This window comes from Podarcis cretensis (assembly GCF_951804945.1).
Source record: "Podarcis cretensis genome assembly, chromosome: 9".
NCBI classification, from domain to species: Eukaryota; Metazoa; Chordata; class Lepidosauria; order Squamata; family Lacertidae; genus Podarcis; species Podarcis cretensis.
This window is the reverse complement of record NC_137178.1, coordinates 76,086,087-76,107,644: the sequence shown is the minus strand read 5'-3', so window position 1 is coordinate 76,107,644 and position 21,558 is coordinate 76,086,087. Positions and strand designations below refer to the sequence as shown.

Below are 21,558 nucleotides of genomic sequence, written 5' to 3'. Positions count from 1 at the left end.
TCTTCAGTTGGTTGGGCAGTCAACTTCTCCCCTCTTTGGGGTATGAGAGAAGAAGTAGAAATGGATTTCCCACTTGGATTGCCCCGTGGGCTGCCTTTCTGCATTTTCCTGTCCCTGCAGACATTTTGAATAGAGGTTGGGAGAGATGAGGCTCATCTGTTTGCTTTTTCTTGTCCCAGAGGGCATTTTGATTTGGAGCTTCGTGCCTTCACCATGAGGTGCATCACACACTCATTTAATGCCCATTGGAAGAAGATGAGTTGCGGTGGATGTGCATTGCCAGCCTTGCTTGGCTGCAGTACACTTGACTTCCCACTCTGCCCCATCTCTGCAGTTTGTTTTACTACGTCCAGCTGGCCTGCTTTTCTGTTTCCAATGAGGTTTCCCTCCAACTTTCAATCTTGGTAGGAGCAAACTACCAAACAGTGGTAAGTAGTGGCAGCCTAAATCCAGCACGCGGCCCCTTCCCCTCTGTTCTCTGGGTCTTTCTGCTGACTTGGATCCTTCCCTCTCCCCCTCTTTCTGGCTGCAGTAGGTTTTCTGTCAGTTGGTCACATGCACACAACATAGGAAGGGAAGCTAAATTCCTCACTTCTCTGGTGCCTTGATTTACACTGTAGGAGGAGGGCTCCCCATCTCTTAGGCTGCTGTTTTTTATTGTTTTGTGTTGGCGGAGGAGGGGGCTGCCAGCTACCCTGCTAATTTATTTGTGACAGCAAAGGGGGGGAATTCCCACCTGTTCGGCTGCCTCTGTCCTGCCTGGCCAGTTTTTGTTTCTTTGCTACACTGGAGGAGGAAAGCTCATGTCTTGTGCTGGAACCAGCAGGCCTTTAGGATTCTTGCTTTTCCTGTATGTAAAAGGGGTGGAGGAGCTGGCATGGCATTCCCACACATTTATTTACCTGCCTTTACTGGTGATCATGGGAGTCAGTGGGTGCTTCCTTGGCCTCCTGGGTGAATATATATGCATGCGTTCACCACCAAGTATTACCCAGGGCAGGTCCAGCTATTTGGCAGGGTGAAGCCATTGCCTTAGGTAGCAGAAGCCCCTGAGGCGGTGCCTCTGCGGGCATCCAGCATATCCCTGCCACCTGTGAAGAAACTACACTGGCACTGATTTCCAGTGAAATTTTGCGAAAATTATGCAAGAGCTAACTAGAGATTGGTGCCAATGCCAGTAGCGGCACTTCCTGTTTTGTCTCAAGTGGTGAAATAGGATGTGCCACCCCAGCACTACAGAATGCTGTGTTCTATATTGTATTGCTGTATTTTGTACATTGGTATGAAAAACTAATTTTTAAAAATCCTGAAAAGAATTCCGGGAAAGAAAAGTTGGGATAAGCATCACCACAGACAAGCATGAAGAGCACCAACATCAGAAGTACCGTAATTTTCGCTCCAAAACACGCACTTTTTTGCTCCTAGAAAGTAAGGGAAAATGCCTGTACGTGTTACGGAGCGAATGCACTGGATCAGAGTCAGTCAAGGAAAGCGGGAGCCGCTTACACGCTCTACAAGGCTCTCGCTTTGCTTGCTTTAAAGCAACCTACGGCTCGGAGGAGCCGGGGAGGAGGGAGGGAGGGAAGGAGAGCCGTGGCAGCAAAGCGGGCAACACGGGAGGAGGGACAGACGGGAGCCATAGCGAGCTGGGAGGAGGCAGGCGGCTCAAAGGCAGCAGGCGCTTTTAAAGTAGCCAGCAACAGCTGCTGCAGCCTCAGCTAGCAAAGGTTTGCTCGCGGAGCAGTGAGGCTGCAGAGGGACAGCAGGGCACAGGAGGGCTTGGATCAGGAAGGATAAAATTTAAGCAACCAGCAGCAAAAAAAACAACAACCTGGAGCTCTCAGCCACGAGCACAGTGAAAACCAGGAAGTAAAAAAAAAAGGCTGGGGGGGGGGGGCACAGGATGAGGGAGAGGGGAAAACTAGGCAAATCCCCCGCTTCTCAGCTGTTTTCAGGCAGGATAGATTTGAGCATTGTCTGGGTCCTAGTGCCCCTATTGCTTTTCTGTGCTCCATTCTATTGCTGCTGGTGGCTGCTTATCACTGATACCAGTAGCCACGTGTACAAACAAAGTAGAAGGCTGCAAGGAGGAGCGTTTTTACACAGCTAATGGCGAATCCCCTGCAATCCAAGTCCTCCTCACTTGCTCAAATCTATTCTGTCTCAAAACAAGGAGCGGCAGGAACAGGCTGCAAACTGTTAAATGGAAAAAAAAACCCAGGCACAGGGCAAATACCTTAAGTATACCTTTAAAGCAACAGTGCTCTTTTCCTCCCCGCTCAGCTCCCCTAAAAGCTCCTTCTCCACACACCCCACGCGTGCTCCTTGTCCCTTGAGTGCTTTTCCTTCCTCCCCACTTAAAACGTGGTTACAAAGCACGGATCCACATGGATCCTCAGGATTTTTGCACTGGGTCACCCCAAATTCACCATCAGATCACATAGCATGTCCATAGCTACAGCCTGCACCAAAAAACACACACGCACCCACTGTTTCATGGGGCCGCAATGGTGCAAAAACGTGGTTACAAAGCATGGATCCACATGGATCCTCAGGATTTTTGCTACCCCAAACTCACCGTCAGATCACATGTCTGTGGCCACAGCATGAACCACAAAAATCATACATCCACTGTTTCATTTAGAATATTTTTTTTTCTTGTTTTCCTCCTCTAAAAACCACGTGCGTGTTACGGTCTGGTGCGTGCTATAGAGCGAAAAATACGGTACCTTGTGTCCAGAGCTTTTAAAGCTTTGTTTCGAGGTTGCTGCTCCAAGCAGCTAACAGCTGGATTGCCTGCAAGTGGTATTGTCATGGCACTCAACACCAAGGATGTTATGGCTTGGACAGCTAGAACGTTTATTTGGGTCCTCTCTGTATCTTCCTGAAAAAAGGAACACATGAAGCCAAAGTTATGAGTGTAATTCTACAATAAGAAAAGAAAAACCTGCAAAGAAGCATCGTTTCATACCTAGTAAGCTAGGATTACAACTTTCTTTAAACCACAGACCCTAGGGCTTGCCGATCAGAAGGTTGGCGGTTCGAATCCCCGCAACAGGGTGAGCTCCCATTGTTTGGTCCCTGCTCCTGCCAACCTAGCAGTTCAAAAGCACGTCAAAGTGCAAGTAGGTAAATAGGTACCGCTACAGAGGGAAGGTAAACAGCGTTTCCGTGCGCTGCTCTGGTTCACCAGAAGCAGCTTAGTCATGCTGGCCACATGCTTAGCTGTACGCCGGCTCCCTCAGCCAATAAAACGAGATGAGCACCGCAACCCCAGAGTCGGCCATGACTGGACCTAATGGTCAGGGGTCCCATTACCTTTACTTTAAAACTTTCTTCTTGGCAGAGCTCCAATTTGCAACTAAAGAGCAGAAATGTGTAAAAAACTCTCTTTATAGGACAATTTGTATGTTCTATTCAGTTTCCCTTGGGGGCTCTGTCTCCTTTTGTACACAGGCCCGTCTGTTCCAGTAGTGTTACCAGAAAATCCCAATCGGCAACAACATGGAGGTTGAATTGACAAAATAAAACCATTCACTGGATTACTTTACCTCTTGCTGGCTTTCCTCTTGGTCCAATACAATTGGCTGGGTTACAAGAACACCAAGAAGAGTAGCCCATGTCTCTTCAAACTGCATGCGGTTTGTCCACCCTGAGGGAAGATCCAAACCACTGATGTTTACTACTTCAAAGGATAGAGAATTACCAAAGTATAGGTTCCACAGCTGTATTTTTATGCTATTAACAAAAGAAGTTTTAGAAATCTCTGAAAACATAGTATGTTTATCTGCCAGGGGTGGGGAGATACGGATAACTAACTACCTGTAAAGACTCCTTATGACACACAGAGTTTATGTGTAGAATTAACATAATAAACTTGCTTTCTGCCAACCATAATTGCATATTTTGGCCAGTTCTAGAAATTCTTTCCTTGAAATCAAAGTTTTATCCATGTGAGAACCTACAACATTCCCACACCCCAACATTCCATCCACACGTGACTATGGCCTGCTTTCTGCTGTGGAATGCTGATTTTTGTTATGTCATTTTATGATTATAAATATGCCCCATTAAAAAAAAAACTATGAAAAATGTAAAAATTCTATCTATGCTCACACTCTAATCTGTGCATTCATATTGGAGGCTAAAGATTTTCCCTCTCCTCACCTACATTTTTGTAAGCATGTGGAAATGAACTCTTCTTTCCAAGTGGAAAGTTGGTTTAAATTGCAAAAGTAACTTATTCTGCAGTGCTGCATAATGACAACACAAACTACATATTTATATTGGAAAATGTTCCTTTAGATTCTATGAAGTTTAAGTTTATTTTCAATATGCAGGAAAGGGCATCTCAATTCTGAAAACTCATAAGCCATGTCCTATATTCAGAATCTGACCTAATGAGGTATGCCACATACTGCAGTGTTCAGTGTAGCAGATCAGCAAATCGAAAAGGCCTTTGCCTCTTACTTCAAAATACTAAGGTATCTCAAGGTCACCCACTCACAACCAACGCTTACTTTGTATTAAACAGTTTAAAATAACGTTAGTTCACCATGTACAGTGTTTTAAAGTAATAAAGACGAAACTACAACTTATATATTCAGCTCAGTTTATCTACCTACCCAATGTATTAATTCGATAGATAAACTCCTTGAATACTTCTCTCTCCTGAAGAAATTCTACTGGTATTTCTGGGAAATTTGTGCCAAAATCACCTGTGGGCTTTGGAGACCAACCCAGTTTCCAGACCTGGACAATATGGAGACATAAATATAAATATCTTGCAGTTTGGAGCCCTACCTTTCCACAAACATTAAGAACATCAGGTTCTTGTCTTTAAGCTAGGACCCTCTGATTTGTCAACAACCATAGAGGGAGACAGAGAAGACATGTTGACTTCTTTGCATGTGTAAGAAGCTAAGAACCGATGTCCAAAAATGACACTCCCGCTCTTAACCTATTAGAAGGGATTCTCATAAGACCACCACCAAATTTTCAATAGGGGCCTTTAGGCATGAAAACGTGTAATTTACATACTTATATAATTTACTGTGAGAAAAAGATACCTAGTAAAAATCAAGAAAAAAAATGACAGTATGATCAGCAATAATTTTCAACATCAACTTTAGCAGTTAAACACATACCAGTGGGGGAACTCTTGCATAGCTGTTTACTATGGGCAGTCTTGACAAGCTGATGATGATGTTCTTAAGAACAGGGGTGAGGAATGCTGAAATATGGCTATTTTTCTTGTGCCCCAAAGCCAAGACAGATTGCAAACATTCCACCAACTCTGCTACTATTTCACAAGTCGTTGCGATATACTCAAATTCTTGAATTGGGAAAGAATACGAAAGTTCAGTACAGAATACTGCAATACATGCAAACATACTAAATTCAAAATTGCTCCAATCTATCCCTAGAATTCTATGGTGTCAGAACAGCTATCTTGACAAAACACATTAACAGGCTTCATCTGGAAAGCCATAAAAAATGGTGCATACTGAACAATTATCTAAAAAACCAGGAAGAGCAGTATCAATTAAAACTATTCTGAAGGGCAACGTAGATGTGATGTTAAATGTGTAAATCCATTTAATGTGTCGTTTTCTTACTTTCAAATTAATAGCTGACTGTGGGTGGGTGGGTGGGGTAGAAACAGGATCTGGTACTGCAGCGTTTAGTAGACGGAAGGTTTTAGTCAAGGCATTCAGACCAGGCAGTTCTGTGGAAGCCTCGAGCTAGAGCAATTCTAGGAACCAGTATTTTAGGAATACTGGGCCTTCAATAAGATTGTGATTAGCTTCACTCCACAATGAGAAAAGCTGCTTTGGTTAAAGCACCTTGCCTGTTTTAGCAGCCTGCAGATAGCACTGAAATCTCTTCAAGCTGGAGCACTGCTGGCAGAACAGCTGCTCCTGAGCCAGAACTTCTGGGGAAGTGGGACACCACAGTAGCCAGCTTGGAGGGAAATTCTTCCAATTCTTCCTCCAAGGCAACAGCTCAAAGAGGGAAAATTAGTCCCTGAGATCATAACACATAGGGAAAGTGGGTTCCTCCACAAATGTGGGCTCTGATGAACACCGTTCGCCCAGAGAAGCCTCACAGGCCTCACAGGCCATGCTACTTCGAAAGCTTAAAAAGATACATTAAATGCAGTCACACGTTTAACATTACATCTAATCTTTGCCTCGATAAAGTAGCAACAGAATATGTATATGAAACGGGCAAATATTTCAACAATAGTAGTAAATGTGGAAATACATATAAGAAATGGTACAAAGATATAAAACATGCTAAAGATTTAAAACAACAAAAGTGAGTAAAAGTTTATACTAGTTAAATTAAAACACTATTACATGCACATTTGAAGCTTGAATCTCCTTACTTTCTCTTTGTGGATCTACTTCATTCTCACTTGCAGGTTTTGTAATGTTCTTCTTCCTTTCTGGACTAAGAAGCTGATTTCCAGGTTCAACTGCCACTGTATTAGAGACACACCAAGCATTTCTCAACACTAATCTTTAATTCCCCTGAAGTAGCATTATTGGACAAGTATTTGAATTGCAAGCTGAACAAAAATACTCTTAGTTTTGTAAGACAGAATTGCACAAACTGATGACATTTTGTTGAAGCTATTTGATATCATGGATTTTTGAGAACTTCACTCACTTCCAGGTAAGTAGGCAGGGGCACAAGATGATACACGCACTTGGGATTGTATTTCGTGTTTTTTATTTTGTGTTTTATGCTGTAAACCACCCTATGATCTTTGGATGAAAGGCAGTACAGTCATAAAGGTAAAGGTAAAGGTACCCCTGCCCGTACGGGCCAGTCTTGACAGACTCTGGGGTTGTGCGCCCATCTCACTTAAGAGGCCAGGGGCCAGCGCTGTCCGGAGACACTTCCGGGTCACGTGGCCAGCGTGACATCGCTGCTCTGGCCAGAGCCAGAGCCAGAGCCGCACACGGAAACGCCGTTTACCTTCCCGCTGGTAAGCGGTCCCTATTTATCTACTTGCACCCGGGGGTGCTTTTGAACTGCTAGGTTGGCAGGCGCTGGGACCGAGCAGCGGGAGCGCACCCCGCCGCAGGGATTCGAACCGCCGACCTTTCGATCGGCAAGCCCTAGGCGCTGAGGCTTTAACCCACAGCGCCACCTGCGTCCCTTTAGTACAGTCATACCTCGGGTTAAATATGCTTCAGGTTGAGCGCTTTCGGGTTGTGTTCCGTGGCAACCCGGAAGTAATGGAACGCGTTACCTCCGGGTTTCACCGCTTGCATATGCGCAGACGGTCAAAATGACGTCACGCGCATGCGCGGAAGCAGCGACCCGCGCATGCGCAGATGTGGGTTACGTTCGCTTCAGGATGCGAACGGGGATCCGGAACAGATTCCGTTCGTATCCAGAGGTACAGCTGCATTTAAATTGAGTGAGTAAAATAAAAAAAACACAATGCACAGAGCAGGTCCCAGGGTGAAACTTGTAAAGGTATTAGGACGATACAAGATTCTGGGATGGGCCCCTTTGATTGAAGGAGCTTCTCATACTACGCCATCAGGCAACTCACCTGCTTCTATGATGAATCTGATACAGTTGATTACAGAGCAGGCATGTGTCACATACGCCACTGATGCCAGCAGGTTCCATAAATTAGGTTGCTGTAATGCCAGACAGCAGCAATCTAACACAGTCTGAAGATCAATACTTAGTGGAATATTCTTATGTATCAAATGCCAAGAAAGTATCTAAGGAATAAAAACAATATGAGATGAGATGGGACCATTGGTACTTAACTGAAGGGTGTTTCTCTATGGCTGTTAGGCTGCATCCATGTGGGAAGTTTCTCTCCCTACCGCTAAAAGAGGAAGGCTTCCTGTTTGCTCCAGTTTCTGTTTCTTGGCAGAGCTCCTGGTTCAAACTTCGCCAAAGCAACACAACAAAGAGAGAAAGGTTGGCTCTGGTACCCCAGAGCCAGTGCAGTCACTTCTATGGCGACTGGCAGCTTGCAGGTAAGAGTGTGGCCACGGATCCATCCTGACACCCACACAGAAACACCCTTCAGGTGAGTACTGCTGGTTCCTTCTGCCTATTTGAATCCCAGGGGGCTTGGTGCTATTTGGCCACCCCAACTGATTCTGCCCTTGCTGCCACTGAAGTGGTGGGAGACTGTGCAACTTGTGGGTGGCACCTCCAGTGGTAGGTGTAGACAAGTCCTCATTCAATGCATCCTAAATTCACTACAGAATATTTTATTCTTGTAGTAATAGGCATATTGTCTCTCCCTCCTAATTAGGAAAACAATAGACATAACCCATTCCAAACTACAGGTAACTGCAAAAGGCTACAGAAAGGTTGGTGCCACCCTATTCACTTTCCAAACAGGTGTTGCAGGTGCTCACATCTGTAACATACTTTCAAACGGTTTCCACATATGCCATCTCAATAGAAGTATGGCAGATAAAACTCCCTAAATCAAAAATCACTAGAACTATTACCTTAGATGATTTTATAGTAAAGGCTGTGATGACACACACATCTGATAAGCAATATTCCGTTTGCTACATTTGTGGCCTTACCTCTAGTAACATCACAACAAACTTCAGAATGTCACTTTCTTTGTCAGGTGGAATGCGAAGAGAGGGTGGCAGTTTTGAAAGTAACACCAGGTGCTGACTTAAAGCACGAGACAAGACCAATGTAGATTGATACATCCCTGGGTCTCCTGCATAGTAAGGACATATCATTAAAAATGTTATCTGCAAATATCAAACTTTAAAACTGAGGGGCACAGGGGAAAAATATCTCATGGGTATTCCATAGCATGTGCAGAAATCATCTGGGATAAATGTAGAATACGGGAACAAACATAACCCCCTAAGGTTGCCCAATTAACTAGTTGTTACAGGCAGAGAAGCTGTGGCATTCAATAAAAGTTGGCAGCCCTTATATATAATCTTATTTAACTTAATAAATGTTATGCTTAAGATACTTTGCATGTGAATTCTTGCCTTCCTTAATGATGTGTGATTTCTTATTAATTCAGATGGTCAAAGGCCTGGAAACGATGCCTTATGAAGAACGGCTAAGGGAGCTGGGCATGTTTAGCCTGGAGAAGAGGAGGTTAAGGGGTGATATGATAGCCATGTTCAAATATATAAAAGGATGTCACATAGAGGAGGGAGAAAGGTTGTTTTCTGCTGCTCCAGAGAAGCGGACACGGAGCAATGGTTCCAAACTACAAGAAAGAAGATTCCACCTAAACATTAGGAAGAACTTCCTGACAGTAAGAGCTGTTCGACAGTGGAATTTGCTGCCCAGGAGTGTGGTGGAGTCTCCTTCTTTGGAGGTCTTTAAGCAGAGGCTTGACAACCATATGTCAGGAGTGCTCTGATGGTGTTTCCTGCTTGGCAGGGGGTTGGACTCGATGGCCCTTGTGGTCTCTTCCAACTCTATGATTCTATGATTCTTCCTCCTTCTCCCATTGAATTTCTCATTTTCCAATTTCAAGCTTGCCTAATGAGAGTTGTAGGCACAGGTCATGAACCTGCATCACATTTCTCTATTCTTTTTACATACTAGTGAGATGATGTGTCAAAACGACATGAGTCTCATGCTAGGTATGAGGTCCTCCAGCCTATATGAGGTCCCTCAAAAGGTGTGTCCTTCAGGTCTCACCGACACTACAGCAGATAGACGGCAAATGAGCTTCCATGTAGCTAAAAACTATGCTGGGCAACACAGGCCCCACTCAGAAGCCTCCCACCTGAAAAGATATTCCACTACTTCAGGCAGGGAAACTGGGGGGCCAGAATCAGGCCAACTGGGATAGCTTGTGGCTTTCTTCTGAGGAGGTATGTACTGAAAACACAAAAACAATTCCTTCTCATGGCTCTGCTCAGGAGTACATGAACCAGCATGGAAAGAACGTTTCTGTCATGTAAATTCCAGGCAGAAGTGTGGGAATTCATGACACTGGCTCAACAGAAATAGGATCAACTCATCATCCTTTGACCTCACTAAAGATGCAAAATAAATGCTGGTGGTCTCATACTAGTATGGTCTCACTTCCATTTCCTTTCTCCATACAGTGGTACCTCGCAAGACGAATGCCTCGTAAGACGAAAAACTCGCAAAACGAAAGAGTTTTCCGTTTTTTGAGTTGCTTCGCAAGACGGATTTCCCTATGGGCTTGCTTCGCAAGACGAAAACGTCTTGCAAGTTTGTTTCCTTTTTCTTAAAACCGTGCATTCACTTCGAGGAGCAACTCATAGCACGCGGTGTGGTAGCCTTTTTTGAGGTTTTTGAAGACTTTGGTGATTTTTGAAGCTTTTCCAAAGTCCGTGCTTCGCAAGACGAAAAAATCACAAGACGAAAAAACTCGCGGAACGAATTAATTTCGTCTTGCGAGGCACCACTGTATAACCTGCTAGGAAAACAGTCTTCAGCTTTCTGCAGGCTGATCTCACATGGCTTATTGATTTGACGGGGCAGGAAAAGTTTACTGGGGGTACTTGCTACTGTACAGATTTAGTTATGAGAATGCTGCAATATAGCCAACTGTTTTATAAAAGTAAATACTCTCTACTTCTATTACCAAAAATATCGCTCAACTTCTTCCAGTATGCTGACGTTTCATTTGGCTGCAATGGCTGAAAAACCTGATGACTGGTGGGAAGCTTTTGTACGATAGCTGTCACATGACTGAGAGTTACCCAACGGGTAGCTTCAAAAAGGCTCTTCTGATTTTTGGAGATTTCATGCATGCCAAGACTTAAACATGGAGCTAGAAGGCTTAGGTTGAAGTCCTGAAAGAACAAATGATGGATAAAAGGTTGACAAAAAAACATTTTCACACAGAAAAGGAAAACTAGAAATTATAACAAGCCTATATGATTTAAAGTGCTAGCCTGGTTATGTAACGATTGTCAGTCAGGTTGGAATTGAAATAAATTGTTGAAAATTTTACATTATCAGTTCCTGTCAAGCTGAGATACAGCAGACAGATGTCTAGGCCTTTTGGCCCAAAGTACACCCACAAAATGGAGGACACCTAGTGCAAGACTAGATTATCACGACACTCTGAAAGCACGAGTAATTATGTCTGATGCAAAAAACTCACAACGTATTTAGATTGTATACATATAGGCTTGAGCTTAATGCATAAGCTTAATGTACCTCATAATAGCGGCAAGCACTTCATCAGACTTTACACCAAGCCACAATTGTATGTAATGGTGCGCTGTGTGTGTGTGTGCAGAAGGGAGACACAGCTTCAGTGCTCCAACTGAGTTTGATTTACATACGTAAAAATAAATGGCATATAGAATGAAATCTACGGATGTTTCTATATTTGTAAGATACAAGATATAATTTATTAAAATTCCATTTAACAAGATGGCAAATGTGTAACCTTTGCTCCTTTTAAACAATTTACTAATTAGCTATTGCTCAGGGCAGCCTATTAGTCACAAAGCTGCATACTAATAAAGTCACAGTGACTTAATTCCAAGTAAGCATGCCCTTACTTAGCCTTAGTAATAATTTTAATGAAGATTTTAAAACGTCCAAAGTTTTTATTTAAACAAGAGAGAAAAAACATGGATATTTGATAAAAGATTTCATGTGTCTGGATTCTAAAAAAAGAAGGTAACCATCTATTCCCTGAAATGAAGGCTCGGCTCCCCAAATTAATTTAGCTTGGATATTTTAAAAATACATACTCTATTATGAAGCTTACACATCAAATCCTTGTTGTGAAGGGGTGTGTAGGAATAGCCTACTGGATTAGGCCAATGGTCATAACAGTAACAGAATTGTAGAGGTGGAAGGGACCCAGGGGGTCATGATCTAATCTAGCATCCCATTCTCACAGTGGCCAACCACCATGAGCCCCGTGGTCCCAACAGGCTTGAGAGGCTAGGGGGGCAGTTGCTGTCAGATGAGGAGCAGGAGGATGCAGTCGGGGGGATCTGTTGCCTTTAGGAGCTGAGGAGGCACCATCACTGGCTGCTTGTCATTTCATATCCATGCTGCACAGGGAATCCTAAGCAACGGAGGGAGGGCATCAACTTGCCAAGAGGGGAGGCTGGACTGCAGGAGGAGAAGGAGGAGCCAGAAGGGCTGACCAAAACTAGGCAGCGCATCCACTGTTGGGAACACTGATATGGAGTGGAAATGATTTTAATACTATGTTTGTCTGCAGAAAATTTCTCACTGTTAGAAATGTGATGTTTTATAAATGGTATCATAATGGTGTCAAATTGAGCATCTGGGAGGGATACAATACCAGTGAAATCTAAAACAAACTACTGAACAGTTTTCTCAGGGCTTTCTTCCACCCTTAACATCTAACACGAAGTATATTTTATTGAATTTATTATGTTCTAAAATAGCTGCATTAAAAAAAGAAGATATGTGGCATGTTACTTTTGTTTTCAATCATATTTTTATACTTGGATTTGTATTTTTGTTTGGATTATTTTGAAAATGGAAAGCCGATTCATAAAAGTATACATTAAATCCCCCTTTATTTTGTAATAACAGCAAACTAATTACCTTATGTAGCATAAAAGAACTCAGTTCGGGTTGAGGAAGCCGATTCACCAACTCTGCACCTTCTAACAGAGCCGAGGCTGACTTCGTGTAGCATTGTGAACTCACTAGTGAAACATACCAGTCCTTTCAAGAAAAGAGTGTCAATCAACTACACATACTTAAAAACAAAAGAGATAAACCATCATGGGTGACCAACAGAAGCCTCAAATGCCAGACTAAGAAGAGAATGGCAATTCTGAGCAAGTAGCAGTTCACCAGACATATGGACGCTATCAGAATTTTGTCAGCACAAACAGGGCATGAAGTACTACAATGCTCTGATAACCCTTTAAAAGTCTGATTCACTTGGTTCTTGTCTTACGATGCAAAAAGGTCCACTTATGCCAGCAAAAGAGGTCACAAGATGAAAAACTGCTGCGTGAAGCTTCCTTTTGCCCTGACTGAGGTGCTGCCTGCTCTGTCAGTTGGCCTGGAGAGTTTTTTCCAAGATAGGAGCTCAGCCTTCCAATGACAGGCTCACAGGTATCTGCACACCACAGTAATGACCACCGGGAATCTGTCCTGGATGGAATCTAGGGATGCATCTGCTAGAAAAGACACTGCAGTTGACACTTTCAGGAGAGACTTCCAGAGTCTAACCAGGTCTTAGCAGTTCCTCTAACCATATCAGAGTCACCATTTTGTCCTCTTGAGTCTACCCTCCTCCTGCATTCTCTACTACAACTGTATGTCAGCTATTGAGAAGGTGAGAGGTCAATCATTCTGCAGCAAAAACCCATCTTTTTCTAGACGGAGACATACTTTTTTAATGCACAGGAATCCACACATTTCTGACTGCTTTCTGTAGCTCGAACAAAACCATTTCCCCACAAACAACAAAAGCATCACATTCTTAGCATTTTAAGGTGTGGGGGTGTGTGTGTGTGTAAACCAAGACCTATCTATTTTGTCCTTATTTAGAATACTGTATTTGATTCAAGGCATCCTATTTTGATGAGCACTTGCCAAAAATGATCAATTAAAAATTAATTAGGCCCACTTTAAGGACAGCATGTCTAAAAGGAACATTTTAACAAGCTAAGTGTCTCTGAATACAATTGCTCTATAATATGGAAGCAGGAATCATGAAATTGCTGTGCAAAGCCTTAACGTTTGAACAACACAGATTCTTGCTTTTAACCAATCTCTAGCATTCAGAACAGAAAATGTACATCTATTTACTAAGTTATTAGACTGAAAAGTGTTACCAGTACATTTAATATAATATTATAATTGCAGTAAATCTACAACAATAATCTACAGCCTTACTTTATCTGGAATTACAGTTTCCAGAGCAGGCTGGCTCTCCCCATCCAGTGGGTGTGAAGTAACCAAAGATGATGGGCTACTTGTTTCTGGTGCTACAGTAAGACGAAACCTATCCAGGAGTGAGTAGAGCCTTTGGTGTCTGGAAAAAAGAAATGCAACCAGATTATGCAGAGTCTAGAAGAGACAAAAACATTCTGGTAACATCTCCAGTGGATAAATGTGAACAAAAGTTGCTTTAAGCAAAGCTTGGGTAGAACTACTATGATTTTCTCTCACAGGAAGCTGTTTAATGCAATTACTTCTTGTTGGCGGGGTGGGGGGTGGGGACCTATGCAAAATACATTTTGAAAGATTGGCACATTCCATATTGCAAGAATACAGCATCACTAATGCGCTACCTGAGTGCTAATCCAGTATTCTGAAGATATTCCTGAATTCTATCCAGCTCTTCAATTGGTAACTGAGCAGTGCTGTTCTATACAAAAACAAGAAAAACAAACATTTGTATAGGTCTGGCAAATGAAAAATAAAACATACATTATGATAAGTTAAGAATAACGCCAAGAAACTGTGGTTAGCACTAATCATTGTTTGTTACTTTAATTTTACCTAAGACGGCAAATATGGACTGAAATAACTTAACTTTTCTCTTAACCTGAAGTTTTCTAGATACTAGATATATGTATTTTTCTTTAAAGCCTTGAGACTTATGCACATTAAGTTTCACGCCCCTCCCCTTCTCATTGCATTTAAATAGCTATGTTTATATACAACATTGCACATAACACAGTCAACTCTCCCTATGAGACATGGTAAATTATTTTGTTCCCACAATTTACTTAACAGGCAAACTGAATGCAAATTAAATTTAAGAATACTGCACTGTATCAGAAACACTGACAAATGAAAGTATACATAAACATGATAATGCATGTGGTACCTGCACCGTTGCAGCTAAAAGCATTTCTACTCGACGGCAAGCAAGAGTATCGACCATGCGAGCCAGCACACGGAATGGAGTACACAAAAGCTTGTCCACGTACAATATTAAGACGGCACCAGACTGGCTGAGGTGAATCCCCTCTAAGCACTGTAGAGTCTTCTTTACTGCAGTTGGCTAAACAGGGAGAAAAGAAAATTACAAGGCTTTTTTCATACTAAACTACCGAAAAGCAAATGACATATGAAAGTTTTGAACAGCTCTGAACAAAACAAATCATTCCTTAATGGAGTTATAGCTTAAACTCAGGCACAGACTAAACAAAGGCACGGACCCCAAAAATGTACACATCCCTTCCTTGAGTTTCTCTTTATGTCAACCTCGCCCCCACCCCCCAATAACACCCAACTCTACCTCTTTTTTGCATCTGATCCTGACTAATTTAGAAGACACTATGAACAGGAGTGCTGGGAGATAACAATAGGGTAGATGAATGCTAATACAGTGGTACCTCAGGTTACATACGCTTCAGGTTGCATATGCCTCAGGTTACAGACTAACCCAGAAATAGTACCTTGGATTAAGAACTTTGCTTCAGGATGAGAACAGAAATTGTGCTCTGGCGGTGCAGCAGCAGTGGGAGGCCCCATTAGCTAAAGTGGTGCTTCAGGTTAAGAACAGTTTCAGGTTACAAAGAGACCTCCAGAACAAATTAAATTCTTAACCCGAGGTACCACTGTAAACTGAATCTGAAGCCAGCTAAGAATCCAGAATTACTAGTACAGTGGTACCTCTGATTGTGAACGGGATCTGTTCCAGAGCTCCGGTCGGATCCTGAGGTTTTCGCTACCGGAGGTGCCTGTTCTGCCCATGCACACACGTCGAAACCCGGAAAAATACTTTCGGGTTTGCTATGTTCGCATTCTGAAGTTTACATAACCAGAGGGTTACATAACGTGAGGTAAAGCAGGTGACATTTCTAAGCAGGGAGACTGTATTCAGCTGATTCTGGACAGGGTTGCACTCCCCCTTAAAATTTAGGTTTATGTTGTTGTTGTTTCTCCCATTTCTTTAAGAACTTGCCATAGTTTGCCATGGTCGACACAGTCAAAGGCTTTTGCATAGTCAATGAAGCAGAAGTAAATGTCTTTCTGGAACTCTCTAGCTTTCTCCATAATCCAGCGCATGTTTGCAATTTGGTCTCTGGTTCCTCTGCCTCTTCTAAATCCAGCTTGCACTTCTGGGAGTTCTCGGTCCACATACTGCTTGAGCCTTCCTTGTAGAATTTTAAGCATAACCTTGCTAGCGTGAGAAATTAGTGCAATTGTGCGATAGTTGGAGCATTCTTTGGCACTGCCCTTCTTTGGGATTGGGATGTAGACTGATCTTCTCCAATCTTCTGGCCACTGCTGAGTTTTCCAAACTTGCTGGCATATTGAGTGTAGCACCTTAACAGCATCATCTTTTAAAATTTTAAATAGTTCAGCTGGAATACCATCACTTCCACTGGCCTTGTTATTTGCAGTGCTTTCTAAGGCCCATTTGACTTCACTCTCCAGGATGTCTGGCTCAAGGTCAGCAACCACACTACCTGGGGTATATGGGACATCCGTTTCTTTCTGGTATAATTCCTCTGTGTATTCTTGCCACCTCTTCTTGATGTCTTCTGCTTCTGTAGAATGGGATTTTTTATTGATCCAGCATTGCCCATGCCACCCCCCCGCAAGGCAATTTTGGGAGGTGCAATGTGCACAAGGGAAGCAGAGGGAGGAAAGCCCCATTCCGCAAGCAGAAATCCTTGCACAGGGCTTTTGCTGAAGGGGCTCAGAAGATGAATCCCAAGGTGAGGATAAGAGTCACAGAAAAAGGGTAACAGGGAATTTTTATACAACTTACAGCTGCAAAGTTCTCACACCGCGACTGAATAGCCTGGATGAAAAGTCCACTCGCTGCTGAATTCCTGTGAATGGCACTAATGAAATCTTGCACAGGTGGTTCATGGGAGAGATTAATAAGATCTTGAACGTGATTCACTGTCAGCCAGGTTAAGTGTTCAGAATCATGCAGGTTTTGGCACTATGGAAGGAAAAAGAATTTGATTCATCAATTCTAAGGCAATGCCAACTGTCAACTGGGATAGCTCAGTCGGTAGAGCGTAAGACCCTTAATCTCAGGGTTGTGGGTTTGAGCCCCACACTGGGGAAAATATTCCCACTTGCAGGAAGGGACTAGATGACTCTATGAGTCTACGAAATCATAAAGGTTGCATGGATGACATCTCTACAGTGGTGCCTCGCAAGACGAAAAGAATCCGTTCCGCGAGTCTCTTCGTCTAGCGGTTTTTTCGTCTTACGAAGCAAGCCCATTGACGGCTTAGCAGATTAGCGCTATTAGCGGTTTAGCGGCTTTTAGCGGCTTAGAAAAAGGGGGGGGGGAGGAAAAAAACCCTGCAGGAACTCGCAATACATTTTCGTCTTGCGAAGCAAGCCCATAGGAAATTCGTTTTGCGAAGCACCTCCAAAACGGAAAACCCTTTCGTCTAGAGAGTTTTCCGTCTTGCGAGGCATTTGTCTTGCGGGGCACCACTGTACATGTGAATTCCTCTACCGATACCCTAACTCAGAGAACTACATTTAAAGTTGGCCAACCCTCTGAAGGTCTTCTGCTACCAAAGTGGCCACTGAGCATGTAAGAGCCCTGCACTCATTACATGTATACATACATGCAACACACTCTTTCTCATATGTGTGCAGGCACATGAAACAGAGCATACCACAAAGACATGCACACACCTCTTAATCGTGACTAGTGAGTCTTTAATATGTTTTATGTGTTTAATATGTCTGGATTATCAATGTTTTATGGATGGTTTTTATTGTCTAAATTATGCCAATAAAGGCTGAATGAATGAATGCACACACCACAGTCATGCTCATCACATCATTGGGTTTGTTGAGGAGGTTTAAACCTCTGCACCTAGCCCAACACTACAACTGAACACAAGTCTTGCTGGGCAGAACTAAACCTCTCTCCAGAAGCCCAGAGCTGCACAGAAGAGGAAGATGGGGCCTGGAAGGCTTTGTGTGTCTGATTCTGGCCACAACCACCCCTGTTGTGACCGAACATCTGTAGAGAAAATAAGGGAGACAATCTTCCCTCTTTGGACTAGAAACCACAGTATTTAAGTGGAGATCAGGTAGACTTGGTGCTACGTTTTCACCTAGATGCAGACACTGTTTAAGACTAAAGACGAAATTATCTTAGGAGCAGTGTTTTTTTATTAAACCTCGGATTAGAGCCCTATTACTTTTTATGGAGGAAGCAAGAACAGAATGAGCTAATGGCAGAAATCCTGACTGTGATGTCCATTGGGAGAAAATCAATGCACTAAATCCTGGAAGGAGGCCATATCTAACAAACAAAAGTCTTTAGAAGAAGGGCGGTATATAAATCTAATAAATAAATAAGTAAAAATAAAAAGATATGTGAAAGTTCAGGAGTGGGAGAGGAAACACTCAAGAAAAAAAATCCTCACCTGAGAACTCCCACCCCACAACTTTTGCCAAAGGAAAATGTTTTTTTGCCACATTTCATCTTTTCAAATGCGTGAAATGTTTTCAAGACTGGGGTTTAGTAACTCAAAATGTATAGTGTTATGTTTCTTATGTAAGGTAATCTACAGCATTAGAAAATGATATACGGTAGACACATACAATACAGGCAACTTCCAATTTATATGGGAGTTACCTTCCAAGGCACCGTGTACCTAAGTGAAATTGCGTATATTTGAAACACCATTGAAACAGCCTGCAAATACCCTGTTCCGCCCCTTTTTGAGTCACTTTTGGGTTCAATGCAGTCGTGCACATATTGGGCACACCTAAAATGGCCACTTTCTGTACTCAAATCCAAGATGCATTTCTTAACCTAGAGAGTGCTGTCACCTTTCTGAGGAGCCTATAGGTTCTTCTTTTTCTTGTGAACTGTTACCTTCTTCTTCTGACCTATGATCTAGTGTGGAGATGCTAGAAATAAGAATTCTACACCTGCTGCCTTCTGACCTCACCCCTCCCTTGTGGTCAACTTTCACTTCTCTCAAATTACATAATTTGCTATAATCCTGTACCTACCTACTTAGAAGCAAGTTGCATTGGGTTCAATGGGATTTACTCCAAAGTATGGGACACGGGTGGCGCTGTGGTCTAAACCACAGAGCCTACGGCTTGCCAATTAGAAGGTCCGCAATTCAAATTCCCACAATGGGGTGAGCTCCTGTTGTTCGGTCCCAGTTCCTGCCCACCCAGTAGTTCGAAAGCACGTCAAGTGCAAGTAGATAAATAGGTACCACTCCAGTAGAAAGGTAAACGGTGTTTTCGTGCGCTGCTCTGGTTCGCCAGAAGAGGCTTAGTCATGCTGGCCACATGACCTGGAAGCTGTCTGAGGACAAATGCCGGCTCCCTCGGCCAGTAAAGCGAGATGAGCAACGCAACCCCAGAGTCGTCCGTGACTGGACCTAACAGCCAGGGGTACCTTTACCTTTTTATGTGTGTACAGGATTGTAGCCTAAGGCATTTATAACTTTGAGGCTACTATCTAATGATGGCTTTCTTGGGACTAAATATGCCAAGTAGCATAATTATATATGCCAAGTTAAAATGATGCATTTTATGCTGTTAAAGTAGTAAAAGAAATTAAAGTTTCATAAGAAACTAGCTATTGCATATATTTACATTTTCAGGGATGGGGGTGGGTGGGATGGAAATACTGAAATGTCCAACGGCTTTAAGAAGCTGTCTAGAGCAGAGACCTGTTCAATTTTTGTAAATAAAAGGTTAAACTTCCACACTATATTTAAGCAGAGTGCCTGATCCTGACACTCTGATGTCCAAAATGGATAACTGTCAGAAAGCAGAGAATTGGGAATGAAGAAAGTACAGAAAATGGCACTGCCACAAATACATAAAATGTTTATATGCAGGATTATGCATCAAAATCACTAACGGTATTCTCTGGGAGTTATTATTTATCTAGCTGCAACACAGAGTACATGGACCTTAACAGCATAAGGCAAACAGGTCTCTGCCCAGAAGACTTTTCAATCACAATTACATGTGAATAGGATAATAATAGTAAGTAAATAATCACCACAACCGACTAGTTTACACACAAAATGTTCACAGACAAAATACACAAAATTAAAGTAGGTCATTGCCATAGGAGGGGCAGCGGCATTATTTCGAATAATTCAAAACTTACCACATAATCACAAAAAAGGATGAGTGCCCCTCTTCGGACTATCTCTCGATTACACATACCAAGTTTGGATTCAGAATCTGCTTCAATGTCATCTCCATGTTTCTCAGGCCTAAACAATTTTGTAGTGGAAAGACTGTGCCTTCTGCGGGGGGGGGGGGGGGGGGGGAGAGAGAGGGGGGTAATATTTTTACTCCTAAATGGAGACTTTGATTTCCAGAAAACAACACTGTCAAACTTGATTCCAGTTTGAACAATAACCCTTCGTTATGCAGTTAGTTTATCATTTTCTTCTAAAGGTGGACAAGTCTTCTATTATCTAAGCCCCTCTGTACAAGGTGAGAGGAAGAGAAGGGAGCTGGCGGAGCTTTCCTAGATCCTCTTTTAGTAAATTGAGAAGAGTGGAGGCGGTGGGAGTCACCAGACAAATATCTTCACTGACCCCCACCACCACCCCTACCCCCCAGACAAAAACCCAAGAGAAAGGGTGTCAGGGAAGAGTTAGAAGTTTTCAGTTTATCAGAGGGAGAAAGCATTCCCCCAGGGGGGAAGGAGAGCAGTGAATCTACAGTGGTGCCTCGCAAGATGAAAATAATCCGTTCCGCGAGTCTCTTCGTCTAGCGGTTTTTTCGTCTTGCGAAGCATCCCTATTAGCGGCTTAGCGGCTTAGAAAAAGGGGGGGAAAGGGAAAAAACTCGCAAGACTCGCAAGACGTTTTCGTCTTGCGAAGCAAGCCCATAGGGAAATTCGTCTTGCGAAGCGCCTCGAAAAACGGAAAACCCTTTCATCTAGCGGGTTTTTCGTCTTGCAAGGCATTCGTCTTGCGGGGCACCAATGTAATAGAAGGGAGCAAGAGGAACAACAGGGAGGGACCGGCTGTTCCCAGGAAAGGCAAGGGTTGAGTTCTAGCTCAGATTGGGAGGAGGGGAGATACAGGCCAGCTCTAGCCAGGAGGTTAGAAAAAAGAGCAGGAAAACAAAGGGAAGGGCGCGTTCGCCATTTTGAGAGTGGCTGGTCATGGAGAAGCAGAGCTCAGAAGGGATCTGAAAGAAGTGACTCTGAGGAATAATAGTTAAGAACTGTTTATAAGATTATTTTGTTAATACACAATAAAAAGTTATAAAAGAACAAGAAGTGTTTGTGTGGTGATCTGAAGAGGACAACGACCAGGCCTGACAAAGGGCTAACAAGTAAAATGGAATAATAGGAGGAACAGGGGAAAACAAAATGGCACACAGGCAATAGCCAAAAGAAAAACACACACAGATTAACAAGCAAGATCCCTTTAGAAATAAATAAATTACATACTACAAGACACCCAGATAAGGACAAGCAGGTAACAAAGAGTACAAGGAAAGAGACACACAGAGGGTGGAGCACCACTTCGAAGCAGGCAAAATCAGAAATTGAAGTTGCATGCTGCTTGTACTTGTGGGCAGGGCTGATGCCAATTGTGGGCAGGACCATAGGTAACTAGTCACCCTTTTCTGTACTCT

The 21,558-nt window shown here is 43.0% G+C and overlaps 1 protein-coding gene across 2 annotated transcripts in view; it reads right to left on the bottom strand.

Annotated features, from left to right (window-relative positions):
* The window catches only part of HTT (huntingtin), a 107,023-nt gene that overhangs the window by 21,038 nt on the left and 64,427 nt on the right, over positions 1-21,558 (bottom strand). For both annotated transcript variants that reach the window (XM_079991477.1, XM_079991478.1), the window contains 14 exons: positions 20,066-20,207; positions 16,706-16,885; positions 14,810-14,986; positions 14,268-14,344; positions 13,870-14,008; positions 12,562-12,684; positions 10,601-10,811; positions 8,583-8,728; positions 7,574-7,751; positions 6,392-6,487; positions 5,148-5,335; positions 4,626-4,752; positions 3,552-3,652; positions 2,730-2,884 (listed from right to left, as the gene is read on the bottom strand). In XM_079991477.1, coding sequence (XP_079847603.1) covers positions 2,730-2,884; positions 3,552-3,652; positions 4,626-4,752; positions 5,148-5,335; positions 6,392-6,487; positions 7,574-7,751; positions 8,583-8,728; positions 10,601-10,811; positions 12,562-12,684; positions 13,870-14,008; positions 14,268-14,344; positions 14,810-14,986; positions 16,706-16,885; positions 20,066-20,207 — 2,040 coding nt within the window. The remainder of the gene's footprint in view (positions 1-2,729; positions 2,885-3,551; positions 3,653-4,625; positions 4,753-5,147; positions 5,336-6,391; positions 6,488-7,573; positions 7,752-8,582; positions 8,729-10,600; positions 10,812-12,561; positions 12,685-13,869; positions 14,009-14,267; positions 14,345-14,809; positions 14,987-16,705; positions 16,886-20,065; positions 20,208-21,558) is intronic.